Source organism: Pristis pectinata, chromosome 6 (genome assembly GCF_009764475.1).
Source record: "Pristis pectinata isolate sPriPec2 chromosome 6, sPriPec2.1.pri, whole genome shotgun sequence".
In the NCBI taxonomy this organism is placed as follows: Eukaryota; Metazoa; Chordata; class Chondrichthyes; order Rhinopristiformes; family Pristidae; genus Pristis; species Pristis pectinata.
The window spans coordinates 70,663,925-70,684,071 of record NC_067410.1 but is presented as its reverse complement, the minus strand read 5'-3'; the positions used below and the strand labels follow the sequence as shown (position 1 = coordinate 70,684,071).

General features: G+C 45.9%; 1 protein-coding gene across 1 annotated transcript; it reads left to right on the top strand.

Moving 5' to 3' along the window:
- Positions 1 to 14,071: 14,071 nt before the first annotated feature.
- LOC127571625 (uncharacterized) lies at positions 14,072 to 19,278 on the top strand. The gene is made up of 4 exons (XM_052018180.1): positions 14,072 to 14,224; positions 15,310 to 15,407; positions 16,017 to 16,190; positions 17,039 to 19,278. The coding sequence occupies exons 1-4, from the start codon at positions 14,137 to 14,139 to the stop codon at positions 17,504 to 17,506; spliced, it is 828 nt and encodes a 275-aa protein (XP_051874140.1). The 5' UTR covers positions 14,072 to 14,136; the 3' UTR covers positions 17,507 to 19,278.
- Positions 19,279 to 20,147: the final 869 nt, after the last annotated feature.

The window sequence follows — 20,147 nt, the reverse complement described above, 5'->3', positions numbered from 1 at the left end:
CTGGTTCATTTGCAGACAGTTTCTAGGAAGAGAGATGTTTAGAAAACAGGAGGGTAGCAGAGGCTGAAGACAGTAGTTTCAGCCTTCCCAATATGTACTTGGAGAAAATTCCTGGTCATTCAGTATTGAATGCTGGACAAACAGTCTGTTATTGTAGAGACAGTGGAAGGGTCAAGATAGGGGAGGCACAGTGGTGAGGCTAATAGAACTTCTGCTTCACAGCTCAGAGACCTGGGCTCAATCTTAACCTTGGTTGCTGTCTGTACGGAGGTTGCACTTCCTCCCTGTGACCGCATGGGTTTCCTCTGGGTGCTTCGGTTTCCTCCCACTTCCCAAAGAAGTGTGGGCTTATAGGTTAATTTAGTTACTGTATATTATCTCTAGTATGTAGGTGGGTGGTAGAATCTGGGAGAATTGATGGGAATAAAATGGGATTAGTGCAGGGTTAGTGTAAATGGTTGGCAGAGGGGCTGCACAGGCTCAGTGGGCTGAAGGGCCTGTTTCCATGCTATACGACTCTATAACTCGACCGGTGGCAGGGAGACAGAGATGGGTGTAGTCACTGTACAAGTGGAAACTGATGTTAGCAAGGAGTAGTATTTGGATGAGAAACCGAAGGGCAGCATCCTCAAAGAACATAATTCTCCTGACATTTTAGCAGAGGATCTACTCTCAGTCAGGACAATGTCCCACAGAGCATTTCACACCCAGTTTGCTTCTCTGTTAGTGTGAATGAGAAACAAAGGTTGCAATTTTCACATTTTTCCACCAATTTCAATTGTTAATGAAAAGATGAGCATTGTGCACACTGAGAACATCATCATTTGTGCAAATGATGCTCAGAAAATAACATTGCACTCAGGTGACTGGTGCTCGGAAGTGCCCAGTCCAGTGTTTACCACCTGGACCTTAGATAACTAGACTGATGGACGCTTAATGTAAGCATCATCAATGCCAATGTCTGTTAATGGCATGAGGGATTTAATTGCTTATTATATGTATTCTTAGGGCATATAAAAAGGATGTTTGCTTAGAAATTGGAATTCACCCAATTTTGCAGCAATAAATGCTTTGTCCTAATGCCAAATGGAGGACAAAGTCCCCAAAAAAATTCCTTAAGTTGAGAAGTCCTCACTTTAGAAATTATTGTGATTTCTTTCCTATGAGTAGTATTAAAACCCAACTTGAATCACAGAGGACACACAGTTACCCCATCGTTCACAGGCTGACTTGCAGGAAGTGAGAGAGTGCCATCAAAGAGCTCTTCCTGCGATGTTCATAGGCTGTCATGGGCTTGAAGGAAAACAGACTGGTGGGGTGTGGGAGGGGGAAGGATAGTGGTGAAAATGTGAAGGAGATGGATAGCAGTGCAGAAGTCTACAGACATAAATCCAAAGACATCAAGTGCGCTGATAGTGGATTAGGGTAAACCCCAGCACAGGCAGTAGCAGGATGGGGCCACAGGTCAGGGCGTCTGCCAACTGAAGCTATCAGCATACAGACACTATGATTGGTTCTCAGTGGATTAATTGCCATGATTTTTCTTCCATTGCATTTGAAGTCTGGAAACCACAGGTTATACTGTTTCAAAGCTACTCGTTCTGTCAATTAAAGTTACAGTCAACAAATGTTCAGAAATATGTTCATAATTATTACAAAGTCATAGAGATACAGCACAGTAACAGGCCCTTCAGCTTACTGAGTACATACCAAACACCAAGCACCCATTTCTACATTGTTCCTACTCCACTCCATTTTACTCTCCCCACATTCCCATCAACTACTGTGTAGTTTCTACTACTCATCTACACATTAGGGGCAATTTACAGTGGCCAACTAATCTAGCAACCCACACCTTTTTGGGATGTGGACCCTGTATTGTGAAGGATCATGGCTGTCATGTGACACCATTGACCACCTGGTCGAACGTCGCATCACTGTCAATCAAGGTCCGTCTCCACCCACCCATTTGTGCGCACACTTGGCCATTGGCCTATATAAACACCTTTGTACCTGCCCCTGAGCCATTGGCTTGCTTGAATTACCTGGGCTGGATCACCCAGCCCTCCAGCACTGTAAAAAATGCCACATGTACGTGGTTCTCTCTCTTTTGATTGCTCCAGGAATCGTGAAACAACACTGAAGTGACCATTGGTAAGAGTGTGCACTTCCACAAGGGTTAGGAGCATCCTCAGTAGACTTCCTGGAGTATAAAGTCAATATTTCCACTGACTCAAGGGGTGGCTGGTATCGTATTGTTTCTTCCTTGATTTGTTTGTAGCCGGTTTGTTTTGTGTGTGTGTGTGTGTGCACATCTCACCTTTGTTGTGATTTCCCCATGTTTGTGATCACCCATGTGTGTAAGTTTGCATTCGTTCCCACTTAGCCTGTCCCACATTTGTCTTTGTGAATAAATCATTTTTAACTCCAAAGACTGTGTCCAGAGTCCTTGCCCTTTGAGACCTTACAGACTTGCCTTACAACATTTGGCGCTGCGAGCAGGGTCTTAAAGGTTTTGGCTGGACACAGATGTGGGGAAGGAAGTTTTGGAACAGAGGGAAGAAGGCCAGTGCAGGCACTGAGGATAGGATTCCTGGGAGGACCGATGAGAGTGAGAGATTTGGGAGCTTGGCCAGCATGCTGGCAGACCATGGTAAGTCAGTGGACTGGGCTGAGCAGTTAGACCCCCATGGTGAGAAACTGGGGCACCATGTGGTCGCCCTCCTCCAGAAGTTGGGGTTCCCCAGGGTCAAAGGGAGTCAAAGGTGTGCCTTCTGGCTGCTTGCGTCCCTCCTGAGATGCCAGGCTGGGATTACTAGCCAGTTGCAGAATACAGGTCTCCAGAAAGATAGGGAGATAGAGGTGCTCCAGCAGCGGTGCTGTACGCTGCAGGAAGCAGTTCAGAATGCCCAGACCCAAACCAACGACCCTGAGGCCAGTGGTACTGAGGTCGCCTGCAGGCTGATTCAGCTGCAGCAGGCGCAGGCAGCCTGCCAGTCTGGCTGGCAGCCAGACCTATTTAAAATTCGTGCCCTCATCCGGCGCGACAACAAGCTGGACAAATGGCTGGGGGATAGGGATATATGGATGGATGCTGACGAGGAGGGGGTGCCAAAGAGCCCAAGCCCCATCACACCCGCCCTCCCCCCTACGCACCCGAACCCCTGCAGGCTCGACCCGTCACCACACGGTCCCAGGTCCGCCACAGAGGGTGGGGAGTCAGGATGGGGCCTTCACAGGGGAAAGTGCCCATGGTCCCTCTGAGTCCACGAAGACTCGGGATTTCTCCAAGGAACTCACCCAGCTGGCGGATCAGTACTGCCAGCAGTCTGGCGAACAACTGGCCACATGGCTGCTCTGACTGTGGGATGATGGGGGCCCCCAACGTGAGCCTCCCTCACCAGGAAGCGAGGACACTAGGGAGCTTGTCTGATCAACACAGCATTAATAACGCTTTGCGGGTGCCACTGGGAGGGATCGGGGACACCGCTAGCCTGTGGGATTGGGTAGTGACCGCTGTGGGGGTCCGGTACCCTACCCTCCTCGAGTGGGATTTATACGGGTGACCATAGTGGAGCACGGTCAGTGAGGGCACCAGGGTCATCAGGGTATGGGCGCTGGTGACTGGCATCTATGAGAGGGCTGGTGACCTTGAGCTTTTAGAGAACACCAGGGCGACCGGCGTGCTAGTGGGGTACCAGGTCGCCACCGCGCTCCCTGACTTGAGGCCAGTGGTCCTGCCCCTCATGGGGCCAGCTGGGAAGACCGTAGAGGATGCCATCACCCTCCTGGAAGGGCTGGAGTACATGCAGTGGGGGGTGCCTGCCCAGGTCCGTAGAGCTGACACGAGGGCTGGAGACACAACCCCTCATCGCACGCGCAAGCAGTTGTACCTAGACCTGTTGCGTGCAAGGGTGGACTGCGCCAGCATAGATGGGGTCCCAACCTCTGCTCTCCATGCACGATGGAAAGAGCTCTTCAGGGGAAAGTTGGCTGGGGGAAGATCCACAGCCACCCCGGGACCAAGCCTGACACGGGGCACCCCCAACCACTGGACCACGTGGGCTGGCCCCGCAGACACTGATACTGCCTCCACCCCTCCTCCACTTGAAACAGTATCCTCTCTACTCAGCTCTGGGACCTGCTGCGACAGGAAATGTCCCACTTCTGCCAGCAGGAACCCTCACCCATAGAGTGGCAGACCTCCACCCCCCTCCCATAGGATGAAGGCCAGGGTCCCCAGCGCATTTGCTCCAACACCCTCCCCTGCCGGGGAGACCTGAGGCCTCATATACCCGTAGCAGTACACTGGGGAAAGGGGAACGTGCAGAGGTGGATGGCACTCGTCGACACGGGTGCCCAGCACACCATCTCGAGGAACCCCACTCGTGGAACGGGGCACAGATGCAGATAGAGGGGTTGAGGGGATCCCTTTTGCCCGTGAGGGAAGTCAAAGTCCGCATAGCCATCGGGAACCAATCTCCTCGGACCGTAACTGTCTTAATAGCAGCCTCACCTGAGTGCATACTGGGGATCAATGTCTTAAAGGGACAGTCCCTATGGGGCAAGTTCACTTTTGGAGTCGCCCAGGCTATGGTGGTAGTCGGGGCAGCCAAGTGGGAACGGTTGTCGTACCCTCCCCCTCCAAAGTCATCTGCAGTCGACAGTATAGGGTGCCGGGGGACACCAAGACATCACAGAGGCCATCCAAGCCCTGCTATGGGAGGGAGTCATCCAACCTGCAGCCTTCCCCTTCAGTAGCCCCATCTGGCCCATCTGCAAAAAGAATGGGACGTGGCTCATGACGGTGGACTACCGACACCTTAACAAGATTGCCCCCCAACCTTGCTGCCGCTGTACCCGACATAGCCACTCTGGCTGAGGACATTTCAGGGCGCCCCGACAAGCTGTGGTACGCCATTGTGTATTAGCCAATGCATTCTTTTCCATCCCCCTCCATCACAACTCCCAGGACCAATTTGCATTCATCTGGGACGGGAGACAATATACCTTCCAACATCTACCACAAGGGTACATTCATAGTCTGACAATATGCCATGGGTTAATCTCCCGAGACTTGCAAGCCATTCAACTTCCCCCAAGGGTCTCAGCCACCCACTACATTGATGACATCCTCCTACAAGGGCTGTCTGAAGCCATTGTCTAAGAGGCTCTTGAGATGCTAATTTCTTCTTTCAGAGAACGGAGCTGGGCCATTAATATGGAAAAGGTACAAGGCCCAGCCCAGAATGCATTGTTTCTTGGGATCCAGTGGCACGCAGGCAAACAAAACATTCCTGAAACTGCCCGAAACAAGATGTTAAAGTTTGCCATCCCCTCCAACAAAACTGACACCCAGAGGTTCATGGGTCTCCTCAGCTATTGGCAGCAGCATATACCCCACCTCACCATGCTCCTGAGACCCCTCTATAGGGTCTCTCGAAAGAAAGCCACCTTTTCCTGGGGACCTGAACAAGAAGGGGTCCCCTTCGAGTTACAGGTTTCCGCTAGTGAGAAGGTTGCTGAATGGAACCTCTGGCGGAAGGTCCAGAGGTGCAAAGTCCCACTTGGCTTCTGGACCAAATCATTGCCTGCTGCCACTACTCGCTACAACCCTTTCAAGCGCCAGCTGCTTGTCTGCTACCTGGTGCTCCTCACCACCGAGCACCAAACTGGTACAGACCCTGTGGTCCTTTGCCCCCACCTGCCCATAATGCATTGGGTCAAGTCCCCTGACTCCACACGCAAAGAGGGCCGAGCCCAGAGGTCCTCGATAGTGAAGTGGAAGTGGTACATCGCGGACCAGGCCAAACCCGGTCTGGAAGGGGTCAGCTGCATCCATGAACAGGTCATGTCCGTCCCCCAGTCCCAGGACCCACCCCCAGACATACCTGAGATCCAGCCTTCCCGTATCCTGGGGCCAACCCTTCGACTCCCTCGACCCCGAACAAAAACTGCACACCTGGTTCACAGACGGCTCCAGCCACTGGAAAGGGGGGAAACAATATTGGAAGGTGGCGGAACTTCATCCTGCCACAGGTAAAACCTTGACCGAAGAGGAAGCGGGTGGATCTAGCCAATTGACTGAACTAGCGGCAGTAGCACTCACCCTACCCAACACCACCGGGCCAGTCCACATCTATACCGACTCTTGGGAGTGGCCAACGGCATGGCGGTGTGGATGGCACAGTGGCATGAATGGGAAATTCATGGGCGCCCCCTCTGGGGACACTGGCGTCTTACCTGGGATCAGGCCACCCAAAGACAGATTTCGGTCCATGATGTGGATGCTCATACCACAGAAGTACACAGGAGGCCATACATAATGCCGCTGTGGACCAGGCTGCCCAGATATGCTGCACTACCGCCTCCCCAGAGGAACCTGACCTCAGCGCTTTAGCTGCATGGCCACAACACAAGAACAGTCACCTAGGGGCCGACAACACACGCCGTTGGGCAGAGCAGTTCAGGGTCACCCTCACAGTGGATCAGTGCAAGACCACCATCATTAACTGCCCCATCTGCCAGCAGGGCCACCAGGTCACATTCACCACAGCACGGGAATGTGGCAGATAGACTATATCGGACCGCTCCCACGCTACAATAAAAAGCAATACGCCCTGACGATGGTGGACACATACTCAGGTGTCCTGATGGCGGTGCCCTGTGAGAGGGCCGACCAGAACAGCACCATCAAAGGATTGCAGTACCTTTCCTCCATCTATGGAGTCCCATAGGAAGTACAATCTGATCAGGGCTCACACTTTGCTGGGGCTAAAGTCCAGAAATGGGCGGCTGAGGCAGGGATCTCGTGGCTGTTCCATATTCCTTACCATCCACAGGAATCGGGCCTGATCGAAAGAATGAACGTCCTGCTGAAAGAAACAGTATGCACGCTAACATGGAGCATAACTTGGAGGGAAACTAGCAGGTGGTGGTGTTTCCATGCACCTATTGCCTTGTCCTTACTTGGTGGGAGAAGTCATGGGTTTGGGAGGTGCTGTTGGAGTTGGCTGGGTGAGTAACTGCTGTGCCAATTGCAGATGCTATGTACTGCAGTCATTGTGTGTTGGTAGTGGAGGAGGTAGTGGTGACCCCCGCGTTATTGTTGGGGGTGTTGCGTTCTGAGGAAACGGTCCATATTGCAATTTTCCATAATGCCAATCCATGTCATCTGCGCAAGCATCAAGAAACGTAAGTTATAAAAAATAAATGTTTTGTTGATTTATTTACATTTTTTGCATAAATTCCATGAGACCGATTTTTATTCCAGAGGTCAAAATTTTTTGTGGTGATTTGTGAATTCCTTAAGGGTGAATTTCCATAAACTAAACAGTCATCCCATGGATGTCGCCTGTCAATGCGTAGGGTAGTTGATGGGGTGCCAATCAAGCAGACTTCTTTGTCCTAAATGGTGTTAATCTTCTTAGAAGCTATTGGTAGCCCTTTGTTTTTAAACAGTGACCCTTGGTTGGAGATTTCCCCTCATGAGGAATCCTCCACACTTCCATAAAACCATAGCAGAATTAGGCTATTCAGACCATCGAGTCTGTTCTGCCATTCAATCATGGCTGATTTATTTTTCCCTCTCAACCCCATTCTCCTGCCTTCTCCCTGTAACCTTTGACAACCTTACTAATCAAGAACCTATCAACTTCCTCTTTAAATATACCCAATGACTTGGCCTCCACAGCCGTCTTTGGCAATCAATTCCACAGATCACCACCCTCTGGCTAAAGAAATTCCTCCTCATCTCTGTTCTAAAGGGATGTCCTTCTATTCTGAGGCTGTGCCCTCTGGTCTCCAGTGAGTACAGGCCCAGAGCCATCAAACGCTGCTCATACATTAACACTTTCATTCCCAGGATCACCACGTCACCGGCAGCCAACCAGAAAAGGCCCCCTTTACTCCCACTCTTTGTCTTCTGCCAGTCAGCCAATCTTCTATCCATGCTAGTACCTTTCCTGAAATACCATGGGCTTCTATCTTGTTTAGCAGCCTCATGTGTGGCACCTTGTCAAAGGCCTTCTGAAAATCCAAGTAAACAAATTTCACTAGCTCTCCTTCGTCAATCCTGCCTGTTACTTCCTCAAAGAATTCCAACAGATTTATCAGGCAAGATTCCCCTTAAGGAAACCATGCTGACTTCGGCCTATTTTATCATATGCTTCCAAGTACCCTGAAACCTCTCCAGGATGAACAGGGACGAACGCACACATACAGACACACACATGGGTGATCGTGAACGTGGGGGAAATCGCAACAAGGGTGAGATGCATTCACACACACACACAACAAGCTGGTTACAAATGATCAAGGAAGAAACAATACGATGCCTGACCCCTTGCCTCAGTGCAAGTATTGGCTCAATGCTCCCGGTATCTACTTAGGACACTCCTAACCCTTGTGGCAGTGCACACTCTTGCCAATGGTCTCTTCAGCATTGTTTCACAATTCCTGGAGCAATCAAAAGAGAGAGAACCACGCACATGTGGCATTCTTTATAGTGCTGGAGGGCTGGGTGATCCAGCCCAGGTAATTCAAGCAAACCAATGGATCAGGGCTAGGTACAAAGGTGTTTACATAGGCCACTGGTCAAGGGTGTGCACTAATGGGTGGGTGGAGCCAGCCCTTGATTGACAGTGATGTGACTTTCGACCAGGTGGTCAATGGTGTTATGTGACAGCCATGAACCTTCACAATACATTCCACTCCTCGAAAGTCACACCACTCACTAATCATGGGAGTAACTATCACTAAGCTTAAAAGTATGCGTCAGTGTGTAGTACTGGAATGGAAGGCAGAAGTGGTCCTAATAATCTGACAAGCACAGCACAAGATACAGATAGCTACTACAATTAGAACGAGGGCAGTGGCCCAGTGGATGACAGTTGACCACCATCCCCCCAGAGACCCAAACAGCCACCAGTTTCCCTAAAAGGTGTCATGCTGGAGGAGCTGGTCCCTTGCTTTTTGAATTTTGGCCACCGAATCCCGAATGTGAGCAGCCAGCTTGATTATATTGCTGGACTCATCAGGGATAAAGGTACAGCACTCCTTACCAATCACTGCACAGGTACCACCATCCGCAGCAAGTAGGTAATCCAGGGCCATTAGATTCTGGAAAACTACCATCCTGACGGCTGCCAGCTCCGCTGCCGTCCTCGCCAGGGCATCTTCAGAATGTTGCAGTGCCACTGCTGTTTCGTTAGCCAGCGTCTGGAGCACGCTGGTGATCTGGATGACCTCACGGGACAGTTAGGCCATGCCATATGTGGGGAAGGCTATCATCCAGAACCTCTCTGCCTTCATGATAGCTGTTTTGTCCCAGTGGTCACTGTATGCCGGGTGCTCCCCAAGGTTATCGAGACTGTGGATATAGGGCACCACAAATGCTGGAAAGCAGCAACCGTACCAGCTCGTGGGGAACCATGGGTAGGCATGGTGCCCACAAATCCAGTGGGTCCCGTTCAAAGTCCAGGGAGCCTCCAGCTTAGCGGCACCATCAGCAGTGGTCACTGAGGCACTTGGATACCAGTTTCGCTTGCACTCACTGTGTCCAGCTGAAAGGGTGGAACTGTGCTCATTCTGGAGTCTGCACCAGCATTCCCTAGGCTTGCTCAGTGGCTGTGGGATGATTTGGAGGGTCAGGACTCAGGTGGAGGTCAAATTGGAGGGAGGGAAATACCAGTTCCTGAAACACCCACCCCATCAGGGATCGCTAGAAGGGATGTTCTGTAGTGGTGAGGGGAGTGGTGGGGGACTGCCATCTGGCCCTCCCCAAACCGATATACCAACAGGCGCAATATGTCTGTGTAAGCAGTTCATCTGAAGATCATCCAGGGGAATCGGTGTAAGTGGTAGAGCTTCACCAGCGTGCGCTGGGGTTTGGACGCAAATCCAGCAGTCTGATTCATTGGAGGTGCTGGTGAATTTGTAGGCGACTCTGAGGAAGGTGTTAGCAGACGTCCCGATGCCACTCTTCACGGTGAGCAGAAGGAGTGATTGGAGTAGTGCCATTATCCTGTAGGGGGTGGGGTGGGGGGGTTGTTCAGGAACAGACTCATTCTCGGCGGGTCAGGTGTTGGGTATGAAGACAGGATAGGTTAGTGTGACCTGGAATCGTGACCCAACTGGTGTCCCCGGAACCTCGCACAATGACTTCTCCCTTCTGAGGGGGGCCCGGTGGCTGTTGGACCCACACTCTTCCTGAGTCTTCGGTCTCGGGGGGGTCCAGGGTCTTGCAAGTCGGGAGGTGGGGTGTGTGCCAGATGACGGGATAATGGGGACACCCCTTGGCCAGTGGGCCATGTATTCAACTGGTTGACGGCCTGCTGTAGCATGCTCGACCACTCCTGCAGTGTGCGGGAAGGCTCACTGACTACCAAATCTGTCATTCAAATTCAATGTTTGTCATTGTGACATTCACAGACACTAAAAAAACCCAGAAAGTAGCAAAAATGGAAACAACTCAAAGAAGTATATACAGTATATTTTTTAAAGCCACACACATTTAAAAGCAATTAAAAACATTTAAATTTACTGAATTTCATCAAATGAAGTCAACGCGTTCACTGGGCAACTGGTTCATATTGTTTATTTCAATGGGGGTGCTGTACTTACATCATTTAACCTGCTGCAGGCTGCTTAGGTGGTTTTGCCAGCCTGGGAGCTGGGAAGTCCATGGAAGTTTGAGAAACACAGGTGAGTTCAACAGGAGCAATGGCATCTGGGTAACAGATCTGTCTCACTGTTTACACCAGTTTTGGTTCAGTTGAGCAGTCTGAAAACCTTGCATTCAAGTTCCTCACCCAAGACGTGAGCACAAAATATGTAACATGACGTTCCAGTGTTGGACTAAAGGAATGTTGGACTCTGCAAGGTGCAGGTTTTTGGGTGAAATATTAAGCTGAGCTGTCATCTGTTCTCTCAGGTGTACGCAAAGAGTAACATGACACCAACTTGAGTAGTGTATGAGATGTCTTTGGTGATCTGGTTGACATTTATCCCTCAATCAATGTTAAATGAAACAAAAGAGTCTGATAATGCATGAAGTTTTTAGAGATCTGAATTAGATAGGAATATTATACTGCCTTTTACCAGAGAGGTCAAAATTACAGGGCATACAGTTAAATAATTCAAGTGGAGTTAAGGTGGAGAAAGATCAGCAAAGCATTGTGGAGACCTGGAACTCACTTAAGAGCACATCTAGTATCGGGACCTGCAGGTGTACGAACCCAGAACTGGGAACTCAGAAAATCGTAAACAAGCTTTTCTTGGCAAGAATGAGCACATAGGGCAAATTACCTGCTTCTAAAATATGTATTTCTATAATTACATGAATCTAAAAATACTGACTATCTGGTCATTATCACAATGCTCTTTGTGGGACCTTTCCTTGTACAAGTTGGCAGCTACAATTCCCACATTAACAACTGCACTTCGTCCCATCGAGTTCATGCCAGCTATCACAGCAAACTCATCAATCCACTTATTTCCCCATAACTTATTTCCCATAACTTACTTGCCCATCAACTCCACTCCAATTCTTTCACCGCTCACTTACATGAGGGATAATTTATAGTAGCCAATGAACTAATTGACCAGCATGCCTTTGGGGCATGGGAAAAAACTGGAGTACCTGGGGGAAAACTGGTCACAGGGAGAAAGTAGTGTAGGAGGTGTCCTTGGCAGCACCTGAGATTAGGGTTGCTGAAATTAAAAAAAAATCTTTATTTATACAGCATGGTAACAGGCCCTTCTGGCCCAACGAGTCCATGCCACCTATTTAAACCCATGTTAAACTACCTGTACGTCTTTGGAACATGGGAGAAAACCTGAGCATCTGGCAGAAACCCACGCAGAACGTACAAACTCCTTAGAGGACAGCGGCGGGAATTGAACCCCGATCGCTGGCGCTGTAATAGCGTCACGCTAACCACTACACTACAATACCACCCTGGCGAGGCAGTAGCTCTTCCTCCTGAAAGATACCATGTCAATACAAAGCTCTCTTAATTTTTCCATTCATGGGATGTAACTCTACACAAATCTATTGTCATGTTTTCTACATTACAGTCATGATTGCACTTCAAAACTACCTCTGAAATGACCCCTTTTTTCCTGTTTTCTCCTCATCCCTGAAATAAGGAGAAATCTGTTTGCTCTGGGCTGTGAACCTTTGTAAGTCACTACCTCAGAAGTCTGTGAGCGTAATTCAAAACAGTAATTGAAAGACTTTTTTTTCAATCAGTATGGGGGTCAAGGATGTGGAGATAGGGATAGAAACTGGGTTTGAGACAGAAGTTCGATCTTCATTTGAGCAGATTCCAGGAGGAGTGTGGCCAACTCTCGGTTGTAATGCTTATATTCACAACTTACACACCTTCTGGATGTCACGGCCATTCTCCCACGGTCTTCCCAATGAATTGGACACCAGACAGACAAAGTAAGATCCACAGAGATTGGTGCTGTGGTTTGCAGGAAGTGGGTGTAGAAGCAGTCAAGTGGAAAGCTTACAGAAGCTCAAGGTTTTGATGGAAGATTTGGCACAGCCCCAAAGCATCACTGCCAAAGATCCATAGGAAATTGTCCTTAGGCAGGATACTTTCATCTGCTTCATTAATTTCCTACCCGCCATCACATGCACGAAGTGTATTGTTCACCTTCTTTCACAACCCTCTGATGGTAAAGTAGCCCATTTTCAGCCTATGGCAAGGCATGACTACTAATTAGGGGCAAAAATAACTCCTAGAGGAACTTAGCAGGTCAGACAGCATCTGGGGAGGCAAAAGGATAGTCAACGTTTCGGGTTGAGACCCTGCATTAGGACTGAGGTTCAGCCAGGTGGAGGAGAGTGTTAGTGCAGTGGAACTGGTGGGATCTATGTTCTAGAAAGATACAGAGGGCTATAAGGCCTTCTTGATGGGGAATGGAGGTGGTGAAGATGAGACGGTAGGGGGAAGGGAACTGGAAGTTGTTAAAATGGTGGTGAACATGTGAGGTGTCCCAGTACTGAGGCAGGGTCTCAACCCAAAGTATTGACTAAGCCTTTGCCTCCACAGATGCTGCCTGACCCACTGAGTTCCTTCAGCAGTTTGTTTATTGCTCCAGACCCCAGCTTCTACAGTCTCTTGTTTCTCCATTTTAACAAGCAGGCTTGGGCTGATGATTGCCCAGTATTTATACCTTGTAGGTCCATGGTAACTACCAAAATAAAATTCTTTGCTTTAGGGCACGACCTTTAACAGAATCTCCAGTAATTTACATTTTGCCTGTTGCTGTTGAGCAAAAATTCGGCTGCCCAATGAAATCTGTGATTGCAATAGCAGGACAGAGATTGGGTACTCAGTACCTCATGTATTGAAGCTTACCTCCTGATGCCCTAAGAGTGCCGCCACAATCTAGATTATTTGAGTCTGGAAGCTGGAGATGTACTTATCTGGATGGATGGAGCTGCATCAACAGGTCAGCACCAGCAAGGGAAGGTAAGTTCACATAACTGGCATTCCTAAAGTTAGGCACAATATTCATCTCCTCCCTCAAGAACACATGCATGGTTATAATATTCACGATTTACATGATGCATGACAGCAAATCACCAAGGGGATTTGGAAGCACCTCTCTCCTGTTTGATTGCTATCATGCAGAAGGACACGTACAGCAACAATCCCTTCATGTTTCCCTTCAAATCATACACCTTCTCAACATTATCATTCCTTTAACATTACTGGGTCTGAACATTCCCATTGACCTATTTTGGGAGAAATTACAACATCTATTAATGTACATTCTCAATGTAATTAATGTTGAGTAAAAACAAGTACACGTTGTCAGTGTCACCCATGTGAACAGAACTTACATAAAAAAGATTTATATAATCTGTCCCTGAACTGTGTGAAGAATTGGCTGTAAAAATTACTATGCAGAAAATAAAGTGTTAATGTGTTCACAGCAATTTCCTTTCCAGGAAGAGGAAGGGTGCGCCTTACATCTTGCACAAGCAGGTGGACACGCAGCAGCAAAATGCAGAATAGTTTGATTGACAGTGGTGGTTGTTATCTTCCGGAACTGTTGTTGAAGGGACTTTCCGGAGAGGTTTCTACTGCAGAGAGCTTCTACTTTGCAGCTGGGAAGATGTCAACTGTACTAGAACAAAGTGAAAAACATTATGACCCTAATGATCACACTCTGAAATTTGTGAAAGGAAAAGATGAAATCACAGGTAAACATAAATATCTATGTTCTATTATGGGAAGTATTTTGGGGGTATGAAACAGCTGCTGAATTTACCACTGGAATCTAATCATGTACTTGGATTTACCTGGAATAAATAGTGTCGTGGATTAAATATAAATTTTGTTTAATGGTGTGCTAAGAGTTTGGGTTCAGTAAATCTCCAGCTTTCATTGTGTAACCTGTCTTAATATGGTTAGCTGACTTCCTTATGTACAGATGAAAGTGAAAATACATATAGTGATAATGGGGGACAGTGTATATAGGGACATAAACACTGTTCCCTTCAATCATGAACAAGAGTTCTAAAGAAGCAGCACTATTTAGGTAAAAATCCCTTAATAAAATCCTGGAGTTGAATGGGTAGCTCAGAGACTGATGTAGGAGAAACAGGTTTCAACTCATGGGGCTCTGGAACCAGAAGTGTGGAAAAGCAAACTGTTCCATTGGGATTAGCTTTGCTTGAATTGGGCTGGGACCAGTCAGTGAGCGAATCAAACTGTCCAATTAGCTGTCTTTATCCTCATCTCTGATATTTTTAACAATGAATACCCAAGTATTCAACAAAAAGAAGTGCTCAGGTGATACTTCCAATTTGCTCACAGCTATGTTCAAGACATTGGCATTTAATTTCCGGCTTCTCCAGGACCACTATGGAGGATTTTCAAATCCAATTCAGTCAACCCTATTTCAGACACTTCATTGCACCTTACTCACAGCTGAAAGGTACCTGTCAACCAATATGTGGAACATGCCGGAGTACGACAATCTGGAATATTGAATTTTGGGGGAAAAGGCCCCCAAATGCATGTTTACCTTGAGAATATTTAGTTATTTTTTTCCAATTTGAAGGTGCTATTGAATGGAACAGGAGCATTAGCAGGAACAAAATTTAAAAGGCAAAATCCATTTGTGACTTTGCTCCTCGTGATTATTTTCAAATTTAGATTTCCAAGAAATATAAGTCACTGTAGATTCAGGCATTTTTCATTTTCTGACCTGGACTTTAGAAACAAATATTTGGTGACTAACCATTTCCATAGCATAAAAGGACTGTGTTACCTGTTATTTCAGGAGACGATGATCCCAATATTTTGCGGGCAGAAATGTCCTGCAAACATGCAGTAGATCCAAACTCACTGACTGCCTGGTGTCGAAGCCTTCTGGATCGGGTAGGAATGCCTGGCTTTTAAATTGAGCTCTTTGAATTTAAAAGTGCCACGTAACTGTGTAAAAATATAAATATATCTACACTGCTGCTTTATTAACATTGATTTCTTTGATTTTACATTTTCTCAGGAGAATCTGTTCCCAAATGATTCACCTTTCTCCTTTAATGTCAGGGGGAATGTGGCATGCTTTAGTGGCTCCACCAATGACTACCCGACCACACTCTATCTGGTACAGATGGTGTGGTTGCAGGAGGTCTGGAGAGAATAACCTTTAAAAAATCTTTCTGAGGATATGGGTATCACTAGCACTACCAGCATTTTCACTCATGCTTAATTTCAACTGAGACAGCCTGGTTGTGACTTAAAGCCCCTCTCATTTTCCTAAGTGTATACAAGACTAGTTAACTTAATCTCTCTTCATGCAGAATCAGTCTGGTGAATCTTCCCTACACTGGATTGGGCATTCAGTGTTCAGTGCTGTTGGGCACAAAGAGTGATTTGAGAGAGAGAACTTGGCACTGAGGGAGTTGGGTACAAAGAGGAAGGTGTTTCTCCCACTCTCATTGTAGAGAGAGAATGCAAGTTAAATAATCAAATTTGAAATTACAGGGTCAGTACAAGTTCTACTGCCCAGCACTGAAAGATGGAACAACAGAGAAGTGTGGCCAGGAATGGCCCTATCACGAAGTTCGCAAATTGGCAGTGCTGACCAATGAGGAGCAGCGACACTTTGAGGAAACAGTTGCTGTGTTGGCTGCAGCCGAGTATTGTGAATACAAATCAGTAAGTCTCTCAATTAAAAAATCAGCACAAGGTAGTATGTTACTGAAAACAAGGGTGTCTATTATATAGTGTACATTACAATGTTAGTGTCTCCATACATTTGTTTTATAGTAATTATTTTGTTGCCACCATGAAGTACATATTTAATTGAGAGTCGCTTCTTTGATTAAACCCGAGAATCATGAAATCTTCCGGCTCTTGTCTCACCTCCTGGAATACCAGTTAAATACTCCTATTTCATTTCCTGAGCTAATAATAAATAAAAAGACTTATTATTTGATTATTGCTCAGAATTATTTTTCACCCTTCCAAAGGACAGGAGGAAATCCTTGGTATGGTTGTTCTAGTCGTAGATGACTTGTTTGTTTACTTCCAACCTCATGTGGATGTTACCACTCCCCTGACCAATCTCATGTCCTAATTTAGACAATAGCCTCACATATCAAACATTTATCCATGTCTGCATTCTGTGGATATAAATTATATATTTGCAATGTAGAAGGAGTAAGTTTCTATCAAGCAACAGAAATTCATTTTGCTCCTATGTTCAATATTCGTATCACGCACAAATGTCTTCATTATCTTTTAACTGGTAATCTGCCCCTGGACCCCATGGTGCAGGCTATGGTGGAGAGATTTAAGGTCTAAGCTAGTGAGCACAGAAAGGCAAATTCTCTGAAATGAGGCAGTCTTCATTAAGAATTAAACAAAGTTTGATTGTTTGGTGGAATGGATTGGCATGGCAGCCTATAACAGTTGAAGCATATATACTGGTGCATGCTTTAAAAGGGTTATCAGTGTGAAGTAATTTATTTCCCGAAATGTGTTTTTCTGTTTTTTATCAACAGTGTCCTGGATGTGGAACATTCGTTGAACGCACAAACCTGAATAACCTCAATGTTTGCTGCATCATCTGTACTGCAGAAAAAGGAAATGCTTATGAGTTCTGTTGGCAGTGCATGAAACCATGGAAGGGCCCTGGCCCACGTTCTGACCGATGCGACAATGAAGGGTGCACCAATGTAGAATTGGACACTCTTCGCAATTGCCCATTAATCAGCCTCTGTAATAGTGTGGTGAAGAATTGCCCTTCCATTCGAGCCTGCCCAACATGCGGTAAGCTGCTCGAACACAGCCAGAAGGGATGTAAAAATATTTTCTGTTGCAGGTGTAATGTTGAATTTTGCTTTGTCTGTCTTGAGCTGACGCAAACATGCCAGGCAAAAAGACCAGGGTCATGGTATAATCTCTGTGCCAAAGGAATTGCACCAAGGCAAACTTCAATTCCAATGTGGAATCGAAATGGTTCTCAATAACTTCCACCTGTACACTGAGGGCCCTCAGCTTCATCTTACTATCACTCTTCCAATCATTTGCTCCCTTTAAATTATTGGACTCTTTGTCTTACTTTCTAATCTGAACTTTCATCCACCATTTGAAAATTGAAGCAACGATCTTCAGCCCCCAGCAGAGACATTGCTCCATTGCCACGGACTCCAAGCTTCTCCCTGGCAGTGTCTGAACCAGATTATTTGCAACATTGTTGTTATACATGGCTTGAGTCGAACTTCAGATCTCATATCTGTGCCATCATTTATGTCACCTATTTCCACAACTGTAACATGACACAGTTCTGCCTCTGCCTAATCTGTGTCTTTGTGATGTGTAAAATTCACTATTATAGTGAACACTTGCTGGCCACCTTTTTCTCTCTGTAAATTTGTACTCAAATGAAGTCTCTGCTGCCAATGTCCAAACTTACACTAACACCATCTCAGCAGCTACCTTGCAATTAAGAAGTTCCTTAATTTTGAAGTTCTCATCACTTTCAAATCCCTTCAATGATCTTCCCCTCTTCTTGTAATCTCCTCCCGCTCTACAACCTCCAAGATATCTGATTCCTTTTAATCTGAGCCTCTTGAGCATTGGTGATTTTCATCACTTCATCTTTGCCAGCTGCTGAGACCTTAAATACTGTAATCCCCCTCAGTCTCACCATGTATCTGCCACGAACAGTGACTACACTTGTCTAAGTACCCTATTGGCAGTACAAATGATTTGCAATGCCACATATGTTGCTAGATAAATGTAAATCTTTTTTCCTTTGTATCTCTTATATTCTTCTGCACGGTAAGATCAGATTCAGTAAATATATTGAGAGAAACAGGATGGGAAGGAAAATATAGCTTTTGCTTTGTTGTAAATTCTATAGTCAAAAGAATCGTGAATAATGGACTGCGTCACAGTTTCAGTAAACATTGCTAATCAGTCCTTTATTTTTGCAAAATTGAAGTAAGTGAAAACTTCTCATTCATTCCCAGTTAAAGCCGACAGATGAAGCAGTATGAGAATGATGGTGCGAGTTATACTCACTTTTTTATCATGGTTGAAAAATTCTTAAAATTTTCTAAATTCAGCTGTCCAACAGGCACTGATAACACAGCCAGATCAATAGGAAAGGTTTCAAACTTGCTGGACAGCTAAATTAATCATTTACATTAAAAATAGATGGCTTAAAGCAGTCCAACAAAACATATGCTTTAGAGACCTATTCTTTTAACAGAATAAACTTTAAAAGAAGGAAGTTGGATCTCTCCATTACACCACAAGCCCCCAAATCTAGCATCTAACTGAAAAGTATAAAACAGAAGGAGCAGCAAGAGACAGCTGCTCTATTGATTGGGACAATTGTACAGTAAAGGCAAAAGCACCTTTGAAGGAACAAATGCATGAACATCGTAAAAACTTGGTTTTAATTATAATTGAGAGACACATAGTGTAGACTTTGGTTAGCATAGTGTAGCGGTAGTGTAGCAGTTAGCGTAACACTTTACAGTGCCAGCGACCCGGGTTCAAATCCGGTTGCTGTATGTAAGGAGTTTGTACGTTCTCCCCGTGTCTGCGTGTGTTTCCTCTGGGTGCTCCCGGTTTCCTCCCACATTCCAAAGACGTACAGGTTAGGAAGTTATGGGCATGCTATGTTGGCGCCGGAAGCGTGGCAACACTTGAGGGCTGCCCCCAGAACAGTACGCAAAAAGACGTATTTCACTGTGTGTTTCAATGGACATGTGACTAATAAAGCTACCTTATCTTATTTTATTTTATCTTACTTCAATTTTGCAAATTAAGGGACCAAGAAGAAACTGATCAATTATCAATTATCTCCAAGGGATAGAAACCTCTCCTAGCCTTTCAACATAAAGTGATCTGTGTTGTTTATGAAGGAATTGCTATTATTTGATATAGTCAATGATCGTATCAACAGCCTACAGTGAATGATATGCTTATAATTAAATAAATAATGTTTATGCAATAGCATACAAAGTATTGTTTTGATCATTTGATGTTAAACCTTTATATTAATTGAAGAGCAACTTGCATGAGTTGTTCATGATTACGCTTCCATTTTGAATTTATAATTAGTTAAATTGAACGCAGCACAACATGGTTACTTAAAAAATAATCCTCTTCACAGATTGGCTACCCCTCCTACTTAATTTGCTTTCCAAAATTGGTCTGTAATAAATTGACCAAAGTCCAGCCACCTCTGAAGGAATCACAATTAATTTTCCTTTCCCGAACGTTTAATTATTAAATGCAAATTGATGTTTTTTTAAAATTTCATTGGAGATTAAGGGTCTTTTTCCCATTAGAACCATGAGAAAATGGATTTCTTTGTTACCTAAAAAAACCCCACACTTAATGTTAGAAATGTCTTTTTGTAAATGAAGCTGTTATTTCATATCCCTTTTCATAAACTATGTCATTCCATCCATGGTGGGTGACTGAAATGCTGTTAGGTGTTGGATTGATACGTTTGTGTTACTGGTCAGGATGACTTGTGGAAACAGCCTGGCTCCACTTTCTCAACTCAAAACATTCTCCATTGTTCTAAAGAACTATACCTCACACTAACACCATGATTCAAATAAAATAGGACCCAGAAGTTGCACAGAG